Raw genomic sequence first — 24,932 nt, 5'->3', positions numbered from 1 at the left:
TTAAAATATCAGATTTGTAATTATTGTTATAAAAAAGGAAACCATTAAATGAAATAATTTTTAAAGTAAAATAAAAAAAAGAAATATGCTTTTATTCTTGCATATTAATTTTATGCATTTATCATTTCCTGTTAATAAAATATTGAATTATGTTTCTTTAATTGTTTGCAATTTTACTGTCATTTCCCACCAGTTACAAATGTGACCAAGAATGAATCAGATTACTTTCATTTTTTAAAAGGCATGCAGTTTATTTCATTGGGCTGTCCAATGAGTAAAATACATGCGGCCACTTTGCTGGGGAAAATTTGAGATTAAATGGATTTAAATGATTGGACTTGCGTCTCGTGACCAAATGTAATTTACTTCAAACCTGCTCATTTCTAATGGTATATTTTTAATTTGAGAGTCACAGTGGAGGAGAACATTTATATGTATGTGTGTGTGTGTGTGTGTGTGTGTGTGTGTGTGTGTGTGTGTGTGTGTGTGTATATATATATATATATATATATATATATATATATATATATATATATATATATATTATTTTTTTTTTTATTTTTTTTTTATGATACTTTTATCATGCTTTTTTGGTTATTTTGGGGCTTGACAGCCCCAGTAAGTTTCACTTTCATTATATGGAAAAGCCAGGATAACCTTCAAAAATTCACCATTTGTGTTCCACAGAATGTACAGCCACTTTCACAATGAAACATTCCTCACACTTTTCGGTGAAAGAAAACGCTGTTCCAGTGTGGACGAGAGACGAAAACATAGCAATATGAATGTTTTCAAACAAAAACAGTTTGGGGGCATTCGTGTGAATGCATTTTTGCATCCTTCTGTGTTGGTTTTCGGTTGTTGTTCTATGTAAATATACACCAGACGAACTCCTTTGACAGTTGTGCATCCTCTCACAAAGGAGTGGCATGATTTTTAGACACCGTATCCGGTTAGAAAGAAGTTCAACTGTTGAAAACGTGTTTCGAGGCAGCACTCTGTTCTATTAGTTTTTTGGGGGTGGGGGGAACGTACTGAGTCATACAGGTTTGGAACATCATAAGGGTGAGTAAATGATGCCATCATTTTCATTTTTGGGTGGGCTGTTACTTTACCCTTTTCATGAGATGTTACATTCAAATAGATGTTTGAGAACAGTTCAGTGTGTAGTCTGTTCAAATGTAGCGTTGGGCGTATGTTGTATGTGAATTGACAGGAACAGGGAGGGTCTGATATTTGTGCGCTATCTTATTCATCCACCCTTTTCCCTTCCCCACAGGCTCATGCCTCGAGAGTCAACCGGCCGAAAGTCCTGCAATGCAGGTAGACGGGAGCGACTTAGCCTCGCCAATGTCTCGTGCTAGCAAAAGCCGGATGTCCATGAAGCTCCGCCGTTCTTCTGGCTCCGCAAACAAGACATGACCCTTTCCTCCAGAACAAACACACGCAACGCCCTCCTACCGAACACTCCACGCTATTCGCTCTCAATCCAGGACTTCGCCCAATGCACTTGCCTGCATAGCCACGCCACAGTGATGTATGACTCCTCCCATCCAGAACTGAGAGCCACAACAGTCAAAGACATACTTGAGATGCTCAACTGAGGTGATTTGTGCGTAGTTGTTGTACAGTGGGCAGAAAAGACAACTGAAATGTTTATTTTTGTCAATCGACATTGGATGTTGCATTGTGTTTATTTTAATAATTATCAGAGCTGGTGCCACTGAACTAGCTAGCGAGCTGCCCACTACTTGGAGTGCCAGTGATTGTAACATGAGAATAAATTATTAGTTGCGAAAACGTTTTCGTTTTGATTGCCATTGTATCAGCCACAACGTTTTATATTTGTACAGAGGACTCTTTAAGCGTTAAGGTTTTCTTTATAATCTGACGATTTGATGGCAAAACAATCTGCAATGGCTGGAGAAGTGTTTGAAAATGGTGTTTGTAAAGCAGGTGTATGTTTAAACTTAAGCACTAGCTGTTATGTTTATTTCAGAGTTTGTTTTTATATAAAGTTGACAACTGTTTCTTTCTGGGGTTTTTTAGTTTTTTTTTTTTGTTTGTTTGTAAGTTTTCATTACGGATCACGTTATGATTGTAAATTCAGTTTTCACTTGATTAGGGTGTTACTGTTTTTTTATTTTATTGTTAATGTTACGTATATTGAACGGCCCCCTTTTGTCATTTGTAATGGTTATTTGTGTGTGTATATATCTATAAATATAAAATATATACATATTTAATGTATGTTTATAGTGTATGAACAGTATCTGATCTGTGTACATATTTAACAGTATTTAAATCAACCAAAAAAAAAAAAAGATCAAAAGGTTAATTAAACCTCAAGCCACTTAGAACAAGTCAAAAAGCGCAAATGTGATCTCTTCAGCTTGAATGTCGATCTTTATGGCTTGGTTTTGCTGGGTTCTTGTCCTGTTGTATTGTTTCTTTGCATAGCAGCCTTAGAGACGAAAGCCACCACAGGTTTATCAGCTCATTTACAGCATAGATCACTGGCCGCAACGCCTCTTTGCTTCATCTTGAAAGAGATTTTGAAGAAAGTGCGAATGAGTAGCCACATTACCAGGTCTTGCAGGGATAGGGCAACGTTGTCAAATTGAACACAACTACCCACTTCAGGACACTTTGAGCTAGTTCAACTGGGAGACCCCATGTCATGTGACATTTTGCATATGTAGAGACGACCTGTTTGTTTTCGTTGCTTTTGTTCTTTGACCAGTGTGCAAATAGCATCTCTGAAACTTGTTTCAGTCACTTTTTTGTTTTCCTTTTGAATGTTTAAGGGATTAAAGGGTAACTGACACTATAGACTACAGTTGCAAGTTGTATTTGACAAAGGTCAAATGCAGGTTTGTATATTTTATTGGAAGTTATGCGAGACTTCACAAGGGTCATTCTTTGTGGAGTTTGTTTTACTTTTCATTTTAATTTGATATTGTTTACAAATTTATCATACAAAATTATTATATGGAGTTGAAATCATACAGCACCTTTCTGGATTGAAAAAATAAAGTGTATATTAAAAGCCTGCACACAAGAGACTTGAGAATTGTGCGTAATTTCAAAAGAAAAAACAACTCCCACATGGGTAGATTTAATGTATGTTAATACTGACCAAATGCTGCATGATTCCAGTACAAACTGCATGTGTTGATAGAACAGCTGCACAATATGCAAGCACACGCACAAACACAAATCCACAATATTGTCATACGATAGTAGTATCTATACATTTGTATTGGATGTAGAAGGAGAGTGGATGTGAAACTACACTTAAGAATAAAACTATTCTTGCAACATAGCAAGTCATGTGCAGTTTAATTTTGTTTCTGGGTGCATATAAGTTCTTTTGCAGCCATATTTTTGTATATACACTTAAAAAAAAATGGCTAGTAAGATTTGCTTGATTTTTATTTCACAGGGTTTTCCCACAGTTTTTCTAAGTTAACAACAGTATAAAATTAAGCAGAATCTATTTAACTTCCTGACAATATTGATTAAAGTGATTAAATTTACTATTGTTAAAGTAAATTTAACATAAACATGTTAGTAAATACTGTAACTTATATTTACAAATATGATACATATATAGTACTGAAATTAACTTTTAATGAACATATTATTAGAACATGACATGTCTTGAATTTTCCTTACAAACACATTCATAATGTTATACATGACATACAGAAGCCTCCTATAGGGAAGCTTAATGTATGCTTTGTAGTCTATGAGAGTACATCACCAAGCTACATAGCACGCAGACCTCAACAAAACACGATGACGGTGACAATCAACAGATCATTTTTTTGGATCATGAACAGGTCATTTTGAGCAAAAAATTAAATTCAGACTGCACAAAACAAGAAGTTACCAAACGTAACACCAAAATTAACAATAAAACGGTGTAAATAAACTTGCAAACAGTGAAACCATGCATGCTAATTAAATATTCAAGCCCAGTAAATGCTGGGAGCAAAAGCATTGAAAAGTTAAGTAACATTTACTTATATTTATTAGCTAAATTTACTCAAATTAGCAAATAAATTTGACATGGCTTTCTACAGTAGGATTTATACATGATGACACACTGTAAAAATGACTATCAGTCATAAATTATATTAACTTATTAGCTAGAGCATTAATTTTTACATGTTTGAATGTAGAATTTACTTAATATTTTCATGTTCTCGCTTAAACTTATTCTCAAAATCTTTTTTTCTATGAAGGCCTATATATATAAAATTCTGATTGTAAATTATAGAACACATGGGGCTGCAAAACCTGTTATATAAGTTAGTGCACTTATTTCATGACCTCAGTGCTGATGAAGTTGTAACAGCAGATTGTCATTATTTTAGTGCATATAATTAAATAAATGTTCAGTGTGGATGTGAGCGAATTACAAATGAGCCACATTTGAAAGAATTTGATTTATTGACTTGAATTTCCCCATATCAGTTTAAAATGTTCAGACTACATATGAAAATATAAATATGACACTTATGGTTTAATATTACATGTAGGCTTCTAAAAGTCCTATTGTGTGCTAAGCATTTCCTGGCAGTTAATTGTTATGATATAAATACATTTTCTTTTTGCAGAAACTGTTGTACATACAGTATCTTAAATTCATAGGCTATAAATAAATGCACCTCCGAAGATGATTAAAACTAAACAAGCTTTCCATGGGAACCACTTGTAGAGACACTAATTCACTTTCCCCCATCATAATTACATATGTTAATAGAATAACCTACTGTGTGCCTTGAGTAATAAATTATGACAAAACTGAGTAGATCTGGTGTTTTTACGCAATAGTCTCATATGTAACAGGTAACACGTTATAACTTTTGTTAACAGCATTAACAAACATTATATAATGGTTAACAGATCATTAATTATTCATTTTAAATAGAAATTCAAATATTTTCATACAATATTAAGTTAAGCAATATATACAGCATCCACACAGTCATAGAAAACCTGGAAATATCAAGGATTTTTAAAATGTGATTTCCAAGTCTGGAGAAGTCATGGAAATGAATAAAATCTAGAAATGTAATAAGTTAAATTACAAGTCAAACAGTTATTTTTATACCTTTTTCTAGTTATTCTCAGCAAGAAAGTGCTCTTTGTGAATTAAAATGGTTTTTAAAAATCTTTTTTCCAGTAATCATTAACAACTGGAAAAGTCATGAAAATTCATGGGTCAGAAGGTAGGAACCCGGTATATAATGTTTGTTAAAGGAATATTTTGGGTTCAATACAAGTTAAGCTCATTTGGCAGCATTTGTGGCATAATATTGATTACCACAAAAAAAAAAAAAAAAAATTGTTTGACTTGCCCCTTATTTTCTTTAAAAAAATCTAAAATCTGGGTTACAGTGAGGCACTTTCAATTGAAGTGAATGGGGCCAATCAGTAAACATTAAAATACTATTTCAAAAGTTTAGCCACAAGACGTAAACAATATGCACGTTAACATGGTTTTCATGTGATAAAATCCCTCACTAACCTTTTCTACGAAAAGTTATAGCCAATTTTACACTGTTGCCATGACGATGTAATGTCAACAAACCCTTAAACCATAAAATGATAGTAAAAATGATTTAAACAACTTTACAGCTCAAATAATACATGAGTTTAAACAGAAGAATTAATGAAAGAAAAAATTGGCCCCATTCACTTCCATTGTAAGTGTCTCAAAGTAACTTCAAATTTTGCTTTTTTTAAAGAAAAGTATGGACGAGTTGACATTATTTTTTGTGGTAATCATCATTATGCCATTAATGCTGTCGGATAAGCTTAACTTTTATTGAACCCGGTATTTTCCTTTAATTACTTTTAATGTGTTACCCTAGGTTATCAAGGGATAAATAAACTGTTGTTTGTTAACCAAAAAGAAAAAACTCAACTAAAAATACTGCACATAGTTGATTATTGAGCAATAAAATGAACAACGAGCCATTAAACAATCAAAAATGTTTGTTTATAATCTGAAATTAGCATCCCGGTCTGACAGCCATCTGTAGGAGCATCACCTGTCTATTCTCTGTCGGATGGCTCTTGTTAATGTGTCTGGTCAAACCTGGAGAACTGAAGAACGTGGACGGACAGTGTTTGCATGAGAAGATCTGCTGTTCTCCTGGACTCAGATCTGGTCTGAGTAACAAATCATCTCTGACTGCATGCCAAAGTCTGTGTTTGTCCCTTATATCAGCTGAAGGGAAGTGTGCTCCACACAGGTGGCATGGAAAAGTGATCTGTCCGGTCTCTATGTGATGAAGATTATAGGAGGATACTTTGATTGTCTCATGTGCTGCCAGGTGTTTTCTCAGGTAGGCTTGCCTTCTGAACTTCTTGCTGCAGAAGTGGCATTCATACACTTCTTCAGCGCCCGATGAGGGTAGATATGGGGTGGTGGACCTTTCGGGCTCTTCGGGGCAGTGATCGAACAATCTGGAGCTTTCGCTGGAGCTGATATGCAGATCGAAGCACTTCTCAGTGGATGGATACCTTTGCTCCAGAGTAGGAGGGTCTTGAGATGCTCTGTGCATCATGTTGCTGTCCGGTGCTGATCGGTGGTGTTGGGAGCTGTCCGGACTGAGCTGGTGCTGATTGTTTACTCTGATCTTACTGGCGTTCTCCTTCCCTTCCACTGAAGTTTTTTCATGGTTACGCACTTCTAGTTGTGATTTCTTCCCGTTTTGGGCATCTCCAGTGCTTAAACTGCGAGGTTTGTGCCACCTTCGATGCGAAGCGAGGTTGGCAGGGCAGCTGAAAACTTTATCGCACTCCGGGCAGCGGTACTCAACGCGCACAATCCTGGAGCACTTGTGCTGTGCCAAGGAAAACGGATCAGGGTATTCTTCCTTACAAAGCTGGCATATGAACTCACCCAGCGGCTTCTTTCGGCTTGATGGTGCCAGCTTGGTTTCGGGGCTTTCCTTCTTGATTTTAAGCCCCAGGACTGGTGAGGTGGTGACTTCGTCTTCAAAGTTGAGTTTTCTGATGACTTTGGGCTTTTTGGCGGGCGGTTTGCTCTTGCGCTCGGACTCCATGAACGCGCGCTTTACGCTCTGGTGAAATGATGGATAAGTGGGCAACGAAGTGGACACTGGCGTGCCATACTTCATGTCTGCGTGGTTCATAAGGAGACGCTCGATTGAGGACACCGGGGTGGCCAGTGGAAAGGACTCTGCCGTGGCGGGTGAGCTCAGACAACGGTCCAAAAACGACTGCTTGAGCTCGGCGCTGACCGGTTTGATCGGGCTGTAGGAATCGGGAGATGGCGCGCTCTGCTCCGGCTGGCTGAAGTAGCTCTGTGCATAATCGCAGTTTTCTCCAACCACTCCTCCGGTCTCCTCCAGTAAACGTGACTGGTCATTTTTAGAGGTTAAACCACTTGTCCATGTTTCTCCAACAGGTTCTGGTTCCACCAAGTCTGGACATTCAACCAGGACACTTGTGGGTCCATTTGGAGTTTGGGGAGACAACTCTTTTTCCTCAACGCGCACCTTGTATGATGCAGGTGAGCCTCGTTTACTCCTTTTCACTAAGAATCCCCGTGGCATCTTCTCGTCCGATTCACCCAAAGTCCGATTTCGGGAGCTGTCGGATGAAAGTATACTCGGTATACTGACACAGAGATGCGCCTGGCACGTGTTTTATCCATTGGGTCGCCTTCAGGTTTTTTTTATGAGGTCACTGTCCAATCAGCGTTCACATTCAAGTGACGGGGGCGGGGCCAACGTTAATGAGGAGATTAAGTTACAGATTCATTTCTTATGGCCGGCAGATTATTATTTATCGGGTCTCAAGGGATCGATGTGCTCTTTAACTAAATTTCCTGCTTAATAATGTGAGATAAGTCCACGTACATTCATTGAAGTTAATGCAATTAATTATTTAAGTTTAATCTTATAGCTTGATCGAAAATTCAAGCTTTTCACCATGCAAATATTACTATTAAAGCCCAAACTGTTACAACAGACATAAGGATAAGGGGGGAACATTTAAATGTAGGCAAAATTCTCTTGAGAATGGTCCAACTCTTTATAAATTAATATAAATATAATACATTTTGTATAGGCGAACTATTAAAGGAATGTTCCGGGTTCAATTCAAGTTAAGCTAAATCGACATCATTTGTGTCATAATGTTTATTACCACAAAAATAATTTTTACTCGCTCCTCATTGTCTTTAAAAAAAAAAAAAGCATAAATCGAGGTTCCAGTGAGGCACTTACAATGGAAGTGAATGGGGCCAGATTTTGGAGGGTTTAAACACAGAAATGTGAAGCTCATAATTTTATAAAAGCACTTGCATTAATTCTTCTGTTAAATCTCATGTTTTATTTGAGCTGTAAAGTTGTTTAAATCATCATTTTTACAGTCATTTTAGGGGTTTATGGTTTGTTGACATTACATCGTCATGGTAACGAAGTTGTAAAATTGGCTATAACTTTACACAGAAAAGGTTAGTAAGCAATTTTATCACACTAAAATCATGCTTACACACATATTGTTTATGTTTTGTGGTTAAACTTTTGAAACAGTGAATATTTGAATGTTTATGGATTGGCCCCATTCACTTCATTGTAAGTGACTCACTGGAACCCAGATTTTTGCTCTTTTTTTATTATTATTATTATTTATTATTATTATTATGATTATTATTATTATTATTAATATTTAAGAAAATGAGGAACGAGTCAAAATTAATTTTTGTGGTAATCAACATTATGCCACAAATGCTGTCGATTGAGCTTAACTTGTACTGAACCCGGAACATTCCTTTAAAGCTCTTTGTGCTGATTTATTTGAATGGAAAAACCCACCTTAATAGTAAAGAGCTGCAATCACATGAATAATTAGGTAAAATTATCTTAATTTAAATAAAAAACATCTGTTTTATAAGGCAGTAAGCACAAAGCAATTGTTATTTCAAGGTGCTATTTTACCTGATCTAACCCTTAAACTGAGTTTTGTTGGTGTAATTCATGTATTCAGTATGATTCAGAGATGCTAAATAATATTTTTCTTGACCCAAACCAGTTTTAAAGGGATATTCCGGCTTTAATATAAGTTAAACTCAATCGAAAGCATTTGTGGCATAATGTCGATTACCACAAAAACATCATTTCGACTCGTCCCTCCTTTTCTTAAAAAAGAAATAAAAAATACATAAATAAATAAAAAGCAGAAATTTGGGTTACAGTGAGACACTTACAATGGAAATGAATGGGGCCAATTTTTGGAGGGTTTAAACACAGAAATGTGAAGCTTTTAATTTTATAAAAGCACTTAAATGAATTCTTCTGTTAAAATTGAATTATTATTTGAGCTGTAAAGTTGTTTAAATCATAACTGTTACAGTCATTTTAGGGTTTTAGGGTTTGTTGACATTACATCGTCATGGCAACGAAGATGTAAAATTGGCTATAACGTTATACAGAAAATGTTAGTAAGTGATTTTATTACACTAAAATCATGTTAACACACATATTATTTAGGTTTTGTGGCTAAACTTTTGAAACAGTGAGTAATTTAATGTTTACTGATTGGCCCCATTCACCTCCATTGTAAGTGCCTCACTGTAACCCACATTTTTTTTATTTTATTTTTTTAAGAAAAGGAGGGAGGAGTCCAAATTGATTTTGTGGTAATCAACATTTTGCCACAAATGTTGTCAATTGAGCTTAACTTGTATTGAACCTGTAATATTCCTTTAATGTTACCTCATGAAGCTCATTTTTAGGTTAAAATGTTCAATGAATAGTTTGTCCTTTTGTGTATCTCTACCTGTCTGTTGGCTTTATTTAGTTTGAAATTTTTTTATTGAAGGGTAAAAGCCTGTTTATAAATGCTACTTTTGCACAAGCTTGCGTAAGATCTGTTTATTTGATGCCCTTTAACCACTTCTGAATAGATTCTGCAGTCTTTTAATTCAATTTAGCCATTAGCTTTATCCAAATGTTTTCTAGAATTTTGGAAAAAAATAAATAAAATATTTCTCATATAACTGCTGTATACAATATTCATTTTACTCAGATGACAGTGAATATTTAAAGATAGAAGCCTTAAGCATATTTTTTATCACAAATTATATGCTTCATTATTATATATATATATATATACATATAATTATATATAAAATATATAACATAATTTATAAAATATATTTTTAACTAAATATATAATTTCATATATATATATATATATATATATATATATATATATATATATATATATATATATATATATATATATATATAGATGTTGGCTTTAGGAGACTGTTTTATTAACACATGTAGGCCTACATGGAGTGCGTTTTTGACATATGTCCATTTATAGCCTAATTTATATGCACGTTTTGCTCTCATTGCTATTACAAATACAGCAGTACATTTGCAGTGCAAAACAATAAATTAAATTCTAATTGTGGATTCAACACAACGATAAACACATCTCCTTCAGTCAAAGATGGGAATATATTTAGCTCTTTTTTCCCATGCGTGGGCATCAGTTATATCTCCCGGTGGAGGGCCATCAGAGAGTGTTGGGGTCAGTCCAGGCTGACAGATAAGCGCTGCTCTCCTCCCACTGAAGCTGGAGACACTGATAAGAGATTGTATCTCATATGTTCTCTAAAGGGGGATGCTGAGGCTACAAACCATTTAGGATCCCATTATTATGTTCAGCTGGGATTTTCTTCCCAAGACACTCATCTGTACGTCAGATGAGCGTGAGAACCCATAGACAATTTGTTTGGTGGTAATCCTCATTTACATAGTTAGGCCTACTAGTAGAAAGTATCTTACAAATATTAGTATGAGTTTACTTTTTAATAGGCTACTATAGAGACTTGCTAAATGGATTATATGGATTATATTTACCTTATAGTATAGACTCATCTAGAGTCATTATAATCTGTACAGCAAAAAATGTGTTTGCTTCCATTCTTAGAAAAATGTAAACCTAAAAAATGTGCTTCATTATGAAGATTTATTCGACTCAAAAATATTATTTAATGAAAAAAATCTGAATACATTCACCACCACCAACAAAAAATATATATATTAAAGATATATTCAGGGTTCAATACAAGTTAAGCTCAATCGACAGCATATGTGACATAATGTTGATTACCACAAAAAATTATTTAGGCTCCAGTGTAATGAAGGTTACATTGAGGCACTTACAATGGGAGTGAATGGGGCCAATTTTTGGAGGGTTTAAATGCAGAAATGTGAAACTTATAATTTTATAAAGCACTTACATTAATTCTTGTGATTAAACTCATGTATTATTTGAGCTGTAAAGTTGTTTAAATCGTCATTTTTACAGTGATTTTAGAGTTTGTTGACAACATCGTCATGGCAAAAAAGTTTTAAAATTTGATATAAATTTACACAGAAAATGTTAGTAAGCGATTTTATCACACTAAAATCATGTCAACACACATATTGTTTATGTCTTGTGGCTATACTTTTGAAACAGTGAGCATTTGAACATTTACAGATTGGCCTCATTCACTCCCCTTGTAAGTGCCTCACTGGAACCCAGATTTTTGCTTTTTTTTAAGAAAAGGAGGGACGAGTCAAAACATTTTTTGTGGTAATCAATATTATGCCACAAATGCTGTCGATTGAGCTTAACTTGAACCCGGAATATTCCTTTAAGATAACAGTTTCTGGTTTTCCACCTTTAACAGTGAATACTCATCATCTAAAACTATTTTAAGTAGTAACCTAAAAATGTGCTTTATGTGGTAACATAAGTTTTATTCAACTCAGAAATATTATTTAACATCACTGAATCAATATGAATACATTTAAAACTATATTTGAAACATTTTTTGTGTGCGTGTAATTATTAGGCCTACACGCTGTTTGGGTCAGTCCATCTCAAGTGGTCCAATAAGCAGGTTTGGGGAGTAACGGGATACATGTAACGGGATTACGTGTTAAAATACAAAATATAAGTAACTCTATTCTACTACAGTTACAATTTGAATCATTGGTAATTAGAATACAGTTACATTCAAAAAGTATTTTGATTACTGAAGAGATTACTTTGCATTTTATTGTCATTTGTTTCATTTAATATTTAGTCCTTTCAGATGGAAAACATTTATACATATAAATGATGCGATCCAAAGTGCATCTGAACTGCGGTGAAACACTTTCTTATGATGTGTTACATTCATACGAGCAGACAGAGAAGTAACTTTGAAATAAGTTTGGAGCAGAAGAAATCGAAATAACCCTTGTGTAAATTGTCAGCTTTACGCTAAGATAAAATACTATTTCTAGCCATTTTACATGCACAGGCACGATCATATTTTTTTATCAAGAAAATTCACATTGGATAATAATTTCTTTTTTCTAGTAAGACCTTTGATATTAGGGCAAAATCGTATTCTTGTGTTGTTTTCCTGTAAAAATATCTAAAAATCCTTAAAACAAGATCAGTTTGATCAACACTGCATTAGATATTTAGGTTTTTCAGAGAATGTATTTTTAATGTGTATTTTCTCTTACTGTACTGGCAGAGTTTTTATAGTCAAAACAAGTAAAAAAATCTACTAGTGCTGAAGAAGTAATCCAAAGTATTTAGAATACGTTACTGACCTTGAGTAATCTAACGGAATATGTTACAAATTACATTTTACAGCATGTATTCTGTAATCTGTGGTGGAATACATTTCAAAAGTAACCCTCCCAACCATGCCAATAAGTGTAAAGTTGGTTGCTTGACCATTTTTAATTTTCCTAATATTTTTTTAGTGATTATCTCTATGAATTGGTATACCAGTTTTTTTATTTAATTTTACTTGGTTTAACCATGGAGGCCATCTTTGTGACATGACAGCATGACAAATTTTGGTTATACAGCTGTTTACAGAAACCTCAATATCTCAGCTCAGGATGGTCCTAGCTCCTTGGAACAAAAACTGATCTCAAGAGCACATTACAAGTTACATGAACATGCAGTATATACATATTTTGCACATTCTTGTTCCTTAGACTTAGAACTTAAGTTCAAATGTAATGCTCAAGATTGCTCAAAGTTCCACTTTTAGGGTCAATTTGTAATGGAAAGGTTTCAAGGCTCAGTCTTAATTTTTTTAGGGGGTACCTAGGTAAGTATAGTGTGCATGCAGAACATTTCAGATTTGAGGTAATTTTTTTAAAATTTCCCCTCACTTTTAGGTCGAATATCTCTGGTGAGGGACCAGTTAGGAACCGGCAATTTTCACTGATATAAGTCCTCTATGGTAGTATTCCACTGGTTACAGAGCTAGCGCTAGTAGAAATAGGCTGAGGAAAAGCCTAATTTATTCATGCATTTTGAGAAATGAACAGATTTGTTTTTTTAGAAGCTGTGAGATTTCCTTGCTCAGTCTCTCTGAAATGTTGTGGGAGCATCCGGTGGCCGTAGTCAAATCGGCAGGTGTCAGTTTTCTGAGAACATTGTTCATGGGAGCCCACACTTTGTCCTCAGTGGACATTTTGAATGATCTTGGTCCAGGTGGTTGGAAGAATTTTACAAAAACATCACAGTTTTCCAAGCTGATGTCCTCAACCAATGGTGTGTCTTTAACTCATTGAGTTTCTCAGCCAGAGAAACAGAGAATTCATCCCTAGGGAGAACGATAGTGATCATATCTACTCTGTCAGTCATAACACACTGCTTAAAGGTGATGTTATCAGGAAGTGTGTCATCTTTGTCTGACTCTTCAAGCATCTGTAGTAAGGCTTCTATACCTGGACACTGGTCACACTTGTTGAGCATGCAGTCATAACTATTTATGTCACAGACTAGAAGTTCCAGCAGGTCCTTGTAGTCCACTTTTAGCTTTGCTGACTCAACCATCAGCTTGATGTTCTGATGTTGTGTGCAGACAGAGACAGTGTGCATTCCAGATGCTCCTGCCTGCACACACCATTTTGGCCTCAGTTCACAAAATTTTGATCTCCCCATCTTTAACTCTGGGTGCTGATTTTTAAACTCCACATACAGTTCATTAAGGTTACTTAAAACTAAACGCTTTTGTTTATGAACGTTTTGAAGAACCCTGTGATAGATCACGTTTCACTGTTGCCAGTATCAAAAGTAGTAATATTTTAGACCTCACTGACCAGCATAAGCTATTGTACGTCAATCATAGACATAATTACTGTAAAATACTGTTCATTTTAATTATTTGTTATGCTTATATTACATCTGTTAATTTCTCAAAATGCATAAATAAAGTAAGCTTTTCTTCAGATTTCTACTAGAGCTAACTATGTAACCAGTGGAATCTCAAACTCAAACTTCTTACAGCAGATTGCTACTACAGAGGAAAATGTCAGGTTCCTATCTGGTCCCTCACCAGAGATATTCAAACCGAAAAAGAGGGGAATAAAAAAAAAAAAAAAAAAAGCCTATTATTACCACACACCTATTATATATTATCACACACAAAAATAAATAAAATGTGATAAACAAAATAATAAAAAAATATAAAAACAAAACTCAAGAAATAGAGCTCAGTACTGACAACACCTGAAATACCTGTACACCTAACCTTAAACTTTCACATACATTTTAACTTTAAATCTTCATGTTGAAATAAAACATTCATGTTATTTTCATTATTCTTGTTTACAACATATAGACCAGCCTGAAATGTGCATCACTGTACATATCAGATCACATCTATTATTATTCATTCTTCATCTAATTTGTGCTAAAATGCTTAAAACTGTAGATAATTATAGATTAATTGTATCAGAGACAGAACATTTTAGCCTACACAAAGTGAGAGAAACACTTTCATATTAATATATTTCTAGGTCTTCCTCAGCTTTTGATTGCTGTGTTTATCACTTCAAATCGTGTTGAAGATAATCTGCAGGTTTTATTCTTAGTCTCTGGATTGACACGTCACAGACAATTGCATTCAGAAAAACATCTTTTGAATGGAGGGATAATGAGATTGTTTTGTCTGTCCTGTCGCAGCTGGAGGTCACGAATGATGCAGCATCACTTGAAGTTTTCACACAGTTGGGCTCTTGATTCAGCACCACAGGAGGTGGACAGCTCCACTGTTAGATTCTGGCAACTTTACACGGACAGATTGCTGAATAATTAATGCTTAATTGTCTTTCATTAGGGCTGGTGTTGTTTTAGCCACTAACACCTTTTGTTTTGTTAGTTCAAAATTAAACATGTGGACAAACGCTACTAAAACACTGTTAGCAAAAGAATATGATGATTATAAATATATGTTTTATGCTTGCTTAATCATATACACCAGGATTTCCCTGTAATATTTAACTATTCATTGTATGATTCTATGTATTAGGTTCTACAGAGATAACATTTAATGTCAGCGATAACTACTGCATTGTCTTGTTGTACATTTGCTAAATATATATTATTTTTAATCACACTTATATATATTCTTAATAATAAATCAAATAAAAAGATTTTAACTAAGCTGATTTCCCGGACGAGAATCAATTGAATCTTTAGATCAAATGTGTTGTACGATTTCTACTGACATTGTAATTCCAGAATATGTGTAATTCTGCCAACACCCAGCACACAAGGTGGCGCTGTAGATCTATCTATCTATCTATCTATCTATCTATCTATCTATCTATCGTTTTGCCTTCTTTCTTTCTTTCCTTTTTCTGTCTCTTTCTTTCAGTCTTTCGTTCCTTCTTTGTATATATCTTTCTTTTCTTGCCTTCTTTGTATCTATCTTTCCTCCTTTCTTTCTTTCTTTCTTTCTATCTATCCATCTATCTTTTTGCCTTCTTTCTTTCTACCTTTCCTTCTTTGTATTTCTTTCTTTTCTTGCCTTCTTTCTTTCCTTTTTCTATCTATCTATCTATCTATCTATCTATCTATCTATCTATCTATCTATCCTTTTTTCTTTCTATCTTTCCTTCATTCTTTATCTTTTCATTTTTTCTTTCTTTCTTTTTATATATCTTTCTCTTCTTGCCTTCTTTCTTTCTTTCTTTCTTTCTTTCTTTCTTTCTATCTATCTACCTTTATTTACTTTTTTCTTTCTATCTTTCCTTCATTCTTTATTTTTTCATTTTTTCTTTATTTCTTTTTATATATCTTTCTTTCTCTTCTTGCCTTCTTTCTTTCTTTCTTTCTTTCTTTCTATCTATCTACCTTTATTTACTTTTTTCTTTCTATCTTTCCTTCATTCTTTATTTTTTCATTTTTCTTTATTTCTTTTTATATATCTTTCTTTCTCTTCTTGCCTTCTTTCTTTCTTTCTTTCTATCTATCTACCTTTATTTACTTTTTTCTTTCTATCTTTCCTTCATTCTTTATTTTTTCATTTTTTCTTTTTATATATCTTTCTTTCTCTTCTTGCCTTCTTTCTTTCTTTTTTCTATCTATCTACCTTTACTTTTTTCTTTCTATCTTTCCTTCATTCTTTTTTCTATCATTTTTTCTTTCTGTCTTTCTTTCCTTATCTTTCATTTCTTGCCTTTCATTTATTATTTCTTTCTTTCCTTTTTTCTTTCTATCTATCTTTCTTTCTTTGTGTATAAAGATAATTTATTACTGTAGCCTACCGTAAACATATAATTATTAAACGTAATTATTAATTATTTATAAATTATGAATCATAAAAGTTAATTGAATTTTAGATTTTTTTTAATTGAGGTTGGTAAATGGTTAAAAAAAAGTTTTGAGTTTTGAGATCTGTTGCCCTCAAAATGAATAAAATAAATTATGAAAATATTACTTTTCTTTGCCACTAGAGGGCGAAGAAGAGCAGAAACTTAAGCGCTAGTAGTCAGTGTCGGGTAATTTGTGTCCCAAAAACTCCTTTTTGTGTCTCATAAACAAAAGAACATCACATATTTTATGAGATTTTCTATTCACTGCGCCACAATAAAAATTTGTTGGAAGTTTTATATTAATTACAGGACATTTGTTGGGTAAAACGTCTGCTAAATGAATGAATGTAAACTGTAACATATCACTTACATTTAACATCACTGTGCATATTACCTCTTTATATAGAGAACTAAAGAGTCTCACTTGACATAAAGGGAAATCACACACACACACACACACACACACACACACACACACACACACACACCACATGCACTGATTCTGGCTGGACAAGCTTTAATATGAGAGGCAGAAATATCTGTGAGGTAAAAATGCAAGGAATGCACTGGCCCTTTAAAATCAATACAACCAATTGTCTCCTGTTTCAAGGTTAAGCCATTCTTTTACACAACTTTTAGTACTACCACACCCTTTCAAATGAGATTGGTGAAAAGTCACATTCCAGTCACACTCTGGAATTCTCTGTACATCACAGCTGATTTGTGTGATACATGGACGGAGAACCAGGATTCCCCACTGTATGGAATGCGCACTCCTGATAACTAGGAGAACGGTGTTGACTTGTTTCAAAATCTCATGCATGTGATGACTTATTTAACAGTACAGTGACTAAGGCAGGGTTTGGGGACCCTTATGTGTCCACAATGGGGGTGCTAGGGCATCCTTGGAAAATTTACATTTACTGAATTTGACATTAATACTGTTTCAAATTGACATGAATACACTGTTTCTTATACAATATTTTTTCCAGATAATATTGGAATCATTTCTTTTGGCTTTAGTACATTAACAAAATAAAGGTCAAATATTTACTAACAAACAGCATGCTGTCTTCATTATATCATGCTTACTATTTGTGTCACACAGTATAAATGGGTCTTTATAAATGAAAATATATAGCTGCCTTTTTGTTTTTGACCGGGCGTCCCGTACAGGTGGATCATTACATTTGAAACCCCATGCACTTTACACCTTTCGTGAAGTTAATGGGCTGTAGGATGGTAAACACTATACCTGTTGATTGAAAGATGGGGGAAATCTGAAGAGAGGTAAACAGGTTACTGATTCAATTTATTTTCAGTTTTGAAAGTCACATCGACCTGTAACTCAGATGTTAGAAATATCACTGAACATAAACGAGTCTGGAAGTAATGGAAATTCCAGTACAGTTTGTACAGGGTGGATCACACATCCCTCACTGTATTTAAACATTAAGCGTCATTCAGTGTGAGTCAGCAGATTGTATGTGTCAGAACATGCCGTTTCATGTTAGCTGGTTTCAGATAGAATTGCATTATGCTTACACTACATGAGTGAAAATGTAATTTATTTCTATTTTTGCCTGACAAGCTACTGTGAAAGTCACTGTCCTATACAATAGGACACACAATGCACATTATGTAATCAGTTTCAGGGAATAGTATCTTTATTGATTCATGTGAATGTACATATTTGAATGTACATATATTTTAATATAAACAAACAATGCTAACAATTGGAATAGAGGTTAGCAGTATTTGAATTGGGGGGTGGGGGGGTGTCCCCAGACCCCCATAAGGACAAAAAAAGGGGGTCCTCTGGTGTTTCATCAAAAATAGAATACTAGTACTAATAAAGTAAAACTATATTTTATTTTATTTTTTTCAAATGATTGTGGTCACACAATGCGACATAGTCCATAGTCTGTCCCAGTTTTCATAAATAATCCCCAAGAGTCTGGCTTTGACACCTGGAGTTTAGTAGGGTACAACAGTGCTGAAGGCACACCTTATGGAAAATGTGCATCTTTTTATTTGGTCACAAAGTGTATCAAGATTGAAAAAATACATTTCTTTTTATTCAATATTGATGTAGCAACAATTTGTGTGAAAATAAATAATATCAGAAAGTTTTTTTATTCAAATTCTTCTTTTTTCTCTCTCAAAAAGGTGGCGAGGGGGGTTATAGTAATATCGTGTAATAGAGACAATAGTTATAGTGCAAAAATGTAACCCCATTGTACCCTATATTTTAATCGTTGTTGTAACACTTAACAAAGGCAAAAGAGCAACAAATAATATAGCTGCCAGCGACAATTATCAGGGCCCAAGCAGTTTGAAAAAGTAGAGAAAATGATCATAATTGCCTAATTTGATGGTACAGATCTGTCAGGGATAAAGTAATTTAATTACTAAGTACTCTAGTTGCTTTGTAAGTACTGCGTCCACAATTTTGAGTTTTCCAAATAAAACTACATTTTCAACCATCTGATTCGGATGAAATTTTGCATTTAACTATACCAGACAGTTTACTGTTGCACTATTGTTTTGTAAGTCATATGTTGTACTACGAATAAGAAACCAGCATATTTGCTTAAATTTATCCTGTATACCTGACTTTTAGTATAAAGAGAAGATCGTTGAAATTATTTGAAAGTTACGAAGTAAGGTAGCTTGTAATTCGTCAGCGTTAGCAGGCAAGATCAAGTTAGCTCAAATTACACAGATCAGTCCTTATGGCACTATATTTCACATGCTTTGCAGTTATGTAAGCTTACTTGTCCAATAAGAAGAACACCAATTCAGGGTCGGTTTTGATCTCCAAAATCGAACAAAGGTCCCTCCAGGAATCAAATGCCCTGCCGATGTCCACTCTAGCTTTCGCTCGACCACGATCATGTTTCCGCTTAGCCAGATGGGATTCAGTAGATAAATGTTTTTTTTTTTTTTTTTTTTGGCTTACTCTGAGTTTGTGTAGGAGTCGTGCTGGAAGCCGGACGTTTGCTGGATTCCATCTCTAAGATAACATTACCTAGTGTTGCAGACTGTCTGTTGACACGGAAGAGAGGCTATTACTGAGGCAAGGCTCTCAGGAGCGTGCATAAACGTCACATCCTTTCGATTTTTCCGGCAAAAGCTACCCGCTCCCTTCGCATGAAAATCAGTCTACAGGCTTTAATAGGCAACCTAGGAAGTCCGGGAAGGGCTCATTTTTTTAGTTGCGTTACAAGCCGTTCACACATTGGCAGAAAAAAAATGCGAATATTACATGAAAATTGTTACATATTCCACCTTTAAAGGAGCAATATGTAACATTGACATCAAGTGTTTAAAATGGGTACTGCAGTCCAAATTCAAAATATTTGAGAGAGTTGTCTCCCCGCCCCCTCCTCCCCAGACTCAAAGCTCACACCTGTTGCCAGGTTGAGGACATGCAACAGGAATGAGCAAACTGACAATGGAAAGCGATGAGCCTAACACTGTAAGTTGATCAGCTAATGTATATGTTTACAATGCTTTTATTGTTTGCAAATTATAAACCAGCTCATGTGGATTTTTTATAACTCTGTCAGTGTTAGCTTGATGTATTGCTGGCTTTCATGGCTGCAGCGCGCTGTGTTTGCCCGTTAACTTGTTTCAAATCTGGCAACCCGGGGTGTCAAAATACTATTGGGAAATGGGCAGTGGGTGGGATCACACAGGCCAAAACACAAACAGAAATTCCAGCCCGGAATGGACTTTTCAAAGTAGAATATACTGGCTGTAGCATTGTTTTCGGAGAAGCCAGTGTTTCAATTTGGCATGTCTCCTAAATCTCTGATAACATATGATAATTTTATGCTTTAATACAGTAAATATATTACATATTGCACCTTTAATAAATGCTGTAAACAATATATTGTTAATTGTTCATTCATGATACCTAATATATTAAATTTAATGAATGGAACCTTACTGTAAAGTGTTACTAAGTTGTTGTTGTTGTTTTTTTTCATATAAAAACAGTCAAAATTTCATGTGAATCGGACCAATAGTTAGTCTAGGAGGATTTTGAAAAAGATTTTTACATTTTATAGACTTCAATTAAATCTGAGATATATGTTTTGTTCTGCTTGACTCAGGGAATCTTGGCCCTCTAAATAAAAAAATTTGGGCAAAGTGCAAGTGTACCTTATCAATGTAGGAAGATTTGCTTAAATTGTACTTTGCATGTTTTGCACACAGTTTTTCTAAGTAAATTTTAATGGTATAAAATTAAGTAAAATGTCATTAACTTTATAACATAATATTGATTAAAGTGAGTGATAAAATTTAACTTTAACATTTCAGTTAATACAGTAACTTTTACTTACAAATCTGATGTACATGATGCATAATTTAAATAAGTACATTTAAATGAACATTATCTATGAACATATTACATTTTGAACTTTCCTTATAAACTTGTTCAATCATGCACCTCATGACATATAGAAGTTTTCCAGTGAGAAAGTTATTGCATGCTATATAATCTATTAGACTACATTATCTTGCAGCATTGGCAATAGAAACAAGTTACAGAGCTGCAGACCTCAACACTTGGTACACAAAGCATGATGACGGTAACAATCAACATATCATTTATTTTTTAATTTTTTTAACATGAACAGGTAATTTTGAGTCGAAAATGAACTTCAGACTTCACAAAACAAGAAGTTACCAAACATAACAATAAATAAATAAATAAATAAAATAACATAAATAAAAACAGTTGTAAATAAACTTGCAAACAGTGAAATCATGGAAGCTCATTAATTATTCAAATCCGGTGCATGCTAAAAAAAATTTACTTTTTTTATTTAACAGTGAAATTTACTCAAATTAGTGAATAAATATGACAAGGTTTTCTACTTTAGGATTAATACATGATGACGCATTGTAAAGATAACAAACAATGGTAAATAATATTTACTTATAAGCAAGATCATTACTTTTTATATGATTGAATTGAGTACAAACGTTCAATTTACTTAATATTTTCAAGTTCATGCTTTAACTTTTCTTAATGTAGAAAGCACTTAATCTTTTCTGCTATGTTTACTTCACCACAATTTTCAGTGTAGTTTTCTATTGTTTTTGTAAGTTTTCATGTGCCAACAACATTATGTATTAATTGCATGACATATAATGGGGTGCACAAGTCTGAGACCACTATAACACTTTTTTCTAATTGAATGCATTTTTCATTTTTTGTTTGTTTGTTTTTACAAAAGTTACAAAAATTACAAATTATATTATCTGTGTAACAATTTCAGTGATTTCTTTAATTTAGACATTTAAAGGTATTTCTAAATTTTCAGATATGGAGAGTTTCAGTGATATTTTTTATTTAGATGTTTAATGGAATTTCAGAATTTTCAGATGGGGAGAGTGTTCAGGAGACTGTAATTTGCATTGGTGACACTTTTAAATCTCAAACACTTATTTCCATTTTTATTTATTTGTATACAATAATAATAATAATAATTATAATAATAATAATCCCAGATTTTGTATTCTCCGACTTTCTGACCTCACTGTATATGGTAAATGATGAGTCAATAATCATGTTTAAATGTGATGGATGGTATTGTCCATGATCTGTGAACTCACTTAAGGAAGTGTCTGTTAATGCTAGTGTATGTTTGAGTCACTACAACTTTGTCTTTGGAAAAGAGGAACTGGTCACCCAACTATTCTCCTACCAAAGATTCCCAGCCATAAACATGCTGATGAGAACTTTTGTCATGCTGCATCAAGAACTGTGTGCCAGGAGTTGGACAGGACATCCTATCCACATTGGTCACATGACACCGGAAAGGAACATTTTATAGACTTTCCAGTATTTTATCAGATTAAATGAGTTCAGGCTTCCTCATAGCATTGCACTCTTTTATACATTTTAGGTCACTTTGTACCTTTTCCTATATTATCCATTATTCAGCTTCTCTGTGCTAAAAAAACTTGAATTCATTTCATTGTATCAGAAACAAAACACCTCAGCAAGTTATTGAGCCTGTTTATAGGTCACCTTGATATAACTTTACATTAGTAAAAGCATTTCCCCATGGGAGGTAGTTTTTCTGTTGTGCAAGTACACAATGCACTTTGCAAATACAGTTGCGTTTTAGTGGAACACCCTCTGCCCTCAGGGTTTACCCTGCATAGCTACTGTTTCTATGGCAGTTGTGTTTATCAACTGGCTATCTTGGAGTGTACACATGCGTCTTGTGCAAATATAACGTATTCTTCATTGTGGGCAAACTTTCACAACAAAATCTACACACAGAGGAGTTTCCCATTCTTCAGATAATGAGGAAACACTCAAATGTGGCATCTTGCAGTCTACTTACATGTCCTTACATTAGCTTACTCTTGATTAAAAAAGAATAAACAATTCTATTTCTATTTATTTCTATTTTTATATTATTTATAATTTATTTATAATAAGGGATGCTCCAATATATAATAGTTTGGCCAATACCGATTTTAACCAATAACTATGGAGTGGTGGTGGCGTAGTGGACTAAAGCGCTGAACTGGTAAGCAGAAGGGTTGATGGTTCAACCCTACAGCCAGCTCCATTGTGTCCTTGAGCAAGGCACTTAACTCCAAGTTGCTCCAAGGGGACTGTCCCTGTAATAAGGGCACTGTAAATTGCTTTGGATAAAAGCGTCTGCCAAATGCATAAATGTAAACTATTGGCCAATATTTTGCCACATACTCTACCTTATGTCATCAGATCAATGTTTTGCTCTTTTGCTTTAAAACATTTACAAAATGTAAAACATGGATAGGATCTGTTGAACACATGACAGGCCAAAGTTTTTAAATATATGAAGCATAAATACAAGATAAAAGATACAAAAATGATAACTTGATGTAAGGGAAGAGGTTATTGCACTTCTAAAAATTTTTTGCACTTCTGTTTTTTGCAGTTGTAAACAATAAAATTCACATTTTACATTATTATATGTAAAATGTCACATTTTATGTTATAATGGAACATTAGAAATTCAAATTATGCACTTGAATTACGCACATCGACATAATTTACTTTTCGTATTTCAATTACTATGGTAGGTATTTCTTATTACTCACAGACAAACGTATTTTAAAATGTATACAATGCAAATGTATATAAATAATTATAAATAAACCATCAGTTTTTCATAACACAGTTTTCATGCTTATGACAAATATACAAATGGATTTAATTTGGTCAATAATTGGCCGATAAATATTGGTAACTGTGTATACTGGTAATCAGTGCATCCCTAGTTATAATCATATGCAATTTTTCAAATTCATTATGTGTGTGTGTGTGTATATATATATATATATATATATACACACACACACACACACTACCGGTCAAAAGTTCTGAAACACTTACTCATTCTTTATTATAATTTTTTCTTCACATTTTAGAATAATAGTAAAGTCATCAAAACTATGGAATAACATAAATGGAACTATGGGAATTATGTTGTGACTAAACAAAATCCAAAATAAATCAAAACTGTGTTATATTTTAGCATCTTCAAAGTAGTCACCCTTTGCCTAGAATTTGCAGACATGTACTCTTGACATTTTCTCAACCAACTTCTTGAGGTATCACCCTGGGATGCTTTTTAAACAGTATTGAAGGAGTTCCCATCTATATGCATGATTTTATGCACTGCAGCCACATGATTGTCTGATTTGATAATCATATGGATGATTGTTGTTGCCAGATGGGCTGGTTTGAGTATTTCTGTAACTGCTGATCTCCTGGGATTTTCACACACAACAGTCTCTAGAATTTAATCAGAATGGTGCCAAAAACAAAAAACATAAGAGTGAGCAGGGTTGGGGAGTAACGGAATACATGTAACGGGATTACATATTTAAAATACAAAATATAAGTAACTGTATTCCACTACAGTTACAATTTAAATAATTGGTAATTAGAATACAGTTACATTCAAAAAGTATTTTGATTACTGAAGAGATTACTTTGCATTTTATTGTCATTTGTTTCATTTAATATTTAGTCCTTTCAGATGGAAAACATTTATACATATAAATGATGCGATCCAAAGTGCATCTGAACAGTGGTGAAACACTTTCTTATGATGTGTTACATTCATACGAGCAGACAGAGAAGTAAGTTTGAAGTAAGTTTGGAGCAGAAGAAATAGAAATAAACTTTGTGTAACTTGTTAGCTTTACGCTAAGCTAAAATGCTATTTCTAGCCATTT

The 24,932-nt window shown here is 33.9% G+C and overlaps 2 protein-coding genes across 7 annotated transcripts in view; one reads left to right on the top strand and one right to left on the bottom strand.

The window, feature by feature from the left end:
- The window catches only part of LOC127454790 (ral GTPase-activating protein subunit alpha-1-like), a 100,616-nt gene extending 97,553 nt beyond the window's left edge, over nucleotides 1-3,063 (top strand). For 5 of the 6 annotated variants that reach the window (XM_051722204.1, XM_051722203.1, XM_051722206.1 and 2 more), the window contains one exon: nucleotides 1,280-3,063. In XM_051722204.1, the coding sequence (XP_051578164.1) occupies nucleotides 1,280-1,422 (143 nt within the window). In that variant the 3' untranslated portion in view covers nucleotides 1,423-3,063. The remainder of the gene's footprint in view (nucleotides 1-1,279) is intronic. The other variant, XM_051722205.1, reaches the window with a different exon arrangement.
- On the bottom strand, nucleotides 1,943-8,118 carry LOC127454791 (insulinoma-associated protein 2). Its single transcript, XM_051722207.1, has one exon. The coding sequence runs from the start codon at nucleotides 7,596-7,598 to the stop codon at nucleotides 6,027-6,029; it is 1,572 nt and encodes a 523-aa protein (XP_051578167.1). The 5' UTR covers nucleotides 7,599-8,118; the 3' UTR covers nucleotides 1,943-6,026.
- Nucleotides 8,119-24,932: the final 16,814 nt, after the last annotated feature.

The sequence above is a fragment of the Myxocyprinus asiaticus genome, chromosome 17 (assembly GCF_019703515.2).
Source record: "Myxocyprinus asiaticus isolate MX2 ecotype Aquarium Trade chromosome 17, UBuf_Myxa_2, whole genome shotgun sequence".
Classification (NCBI taxonomy): Eukaryota; Metazoa; Chordata; class Actinopteri; order Cypriniformes; family Catostomidae; genus Myxocyprinus; species Myxocyprinus asiaticus.
The sequence above is the reverse complement of the archived record's forward strand: the minus strand, read 5'-3'. Positions and strand labels throughout refer to the sequence as shown.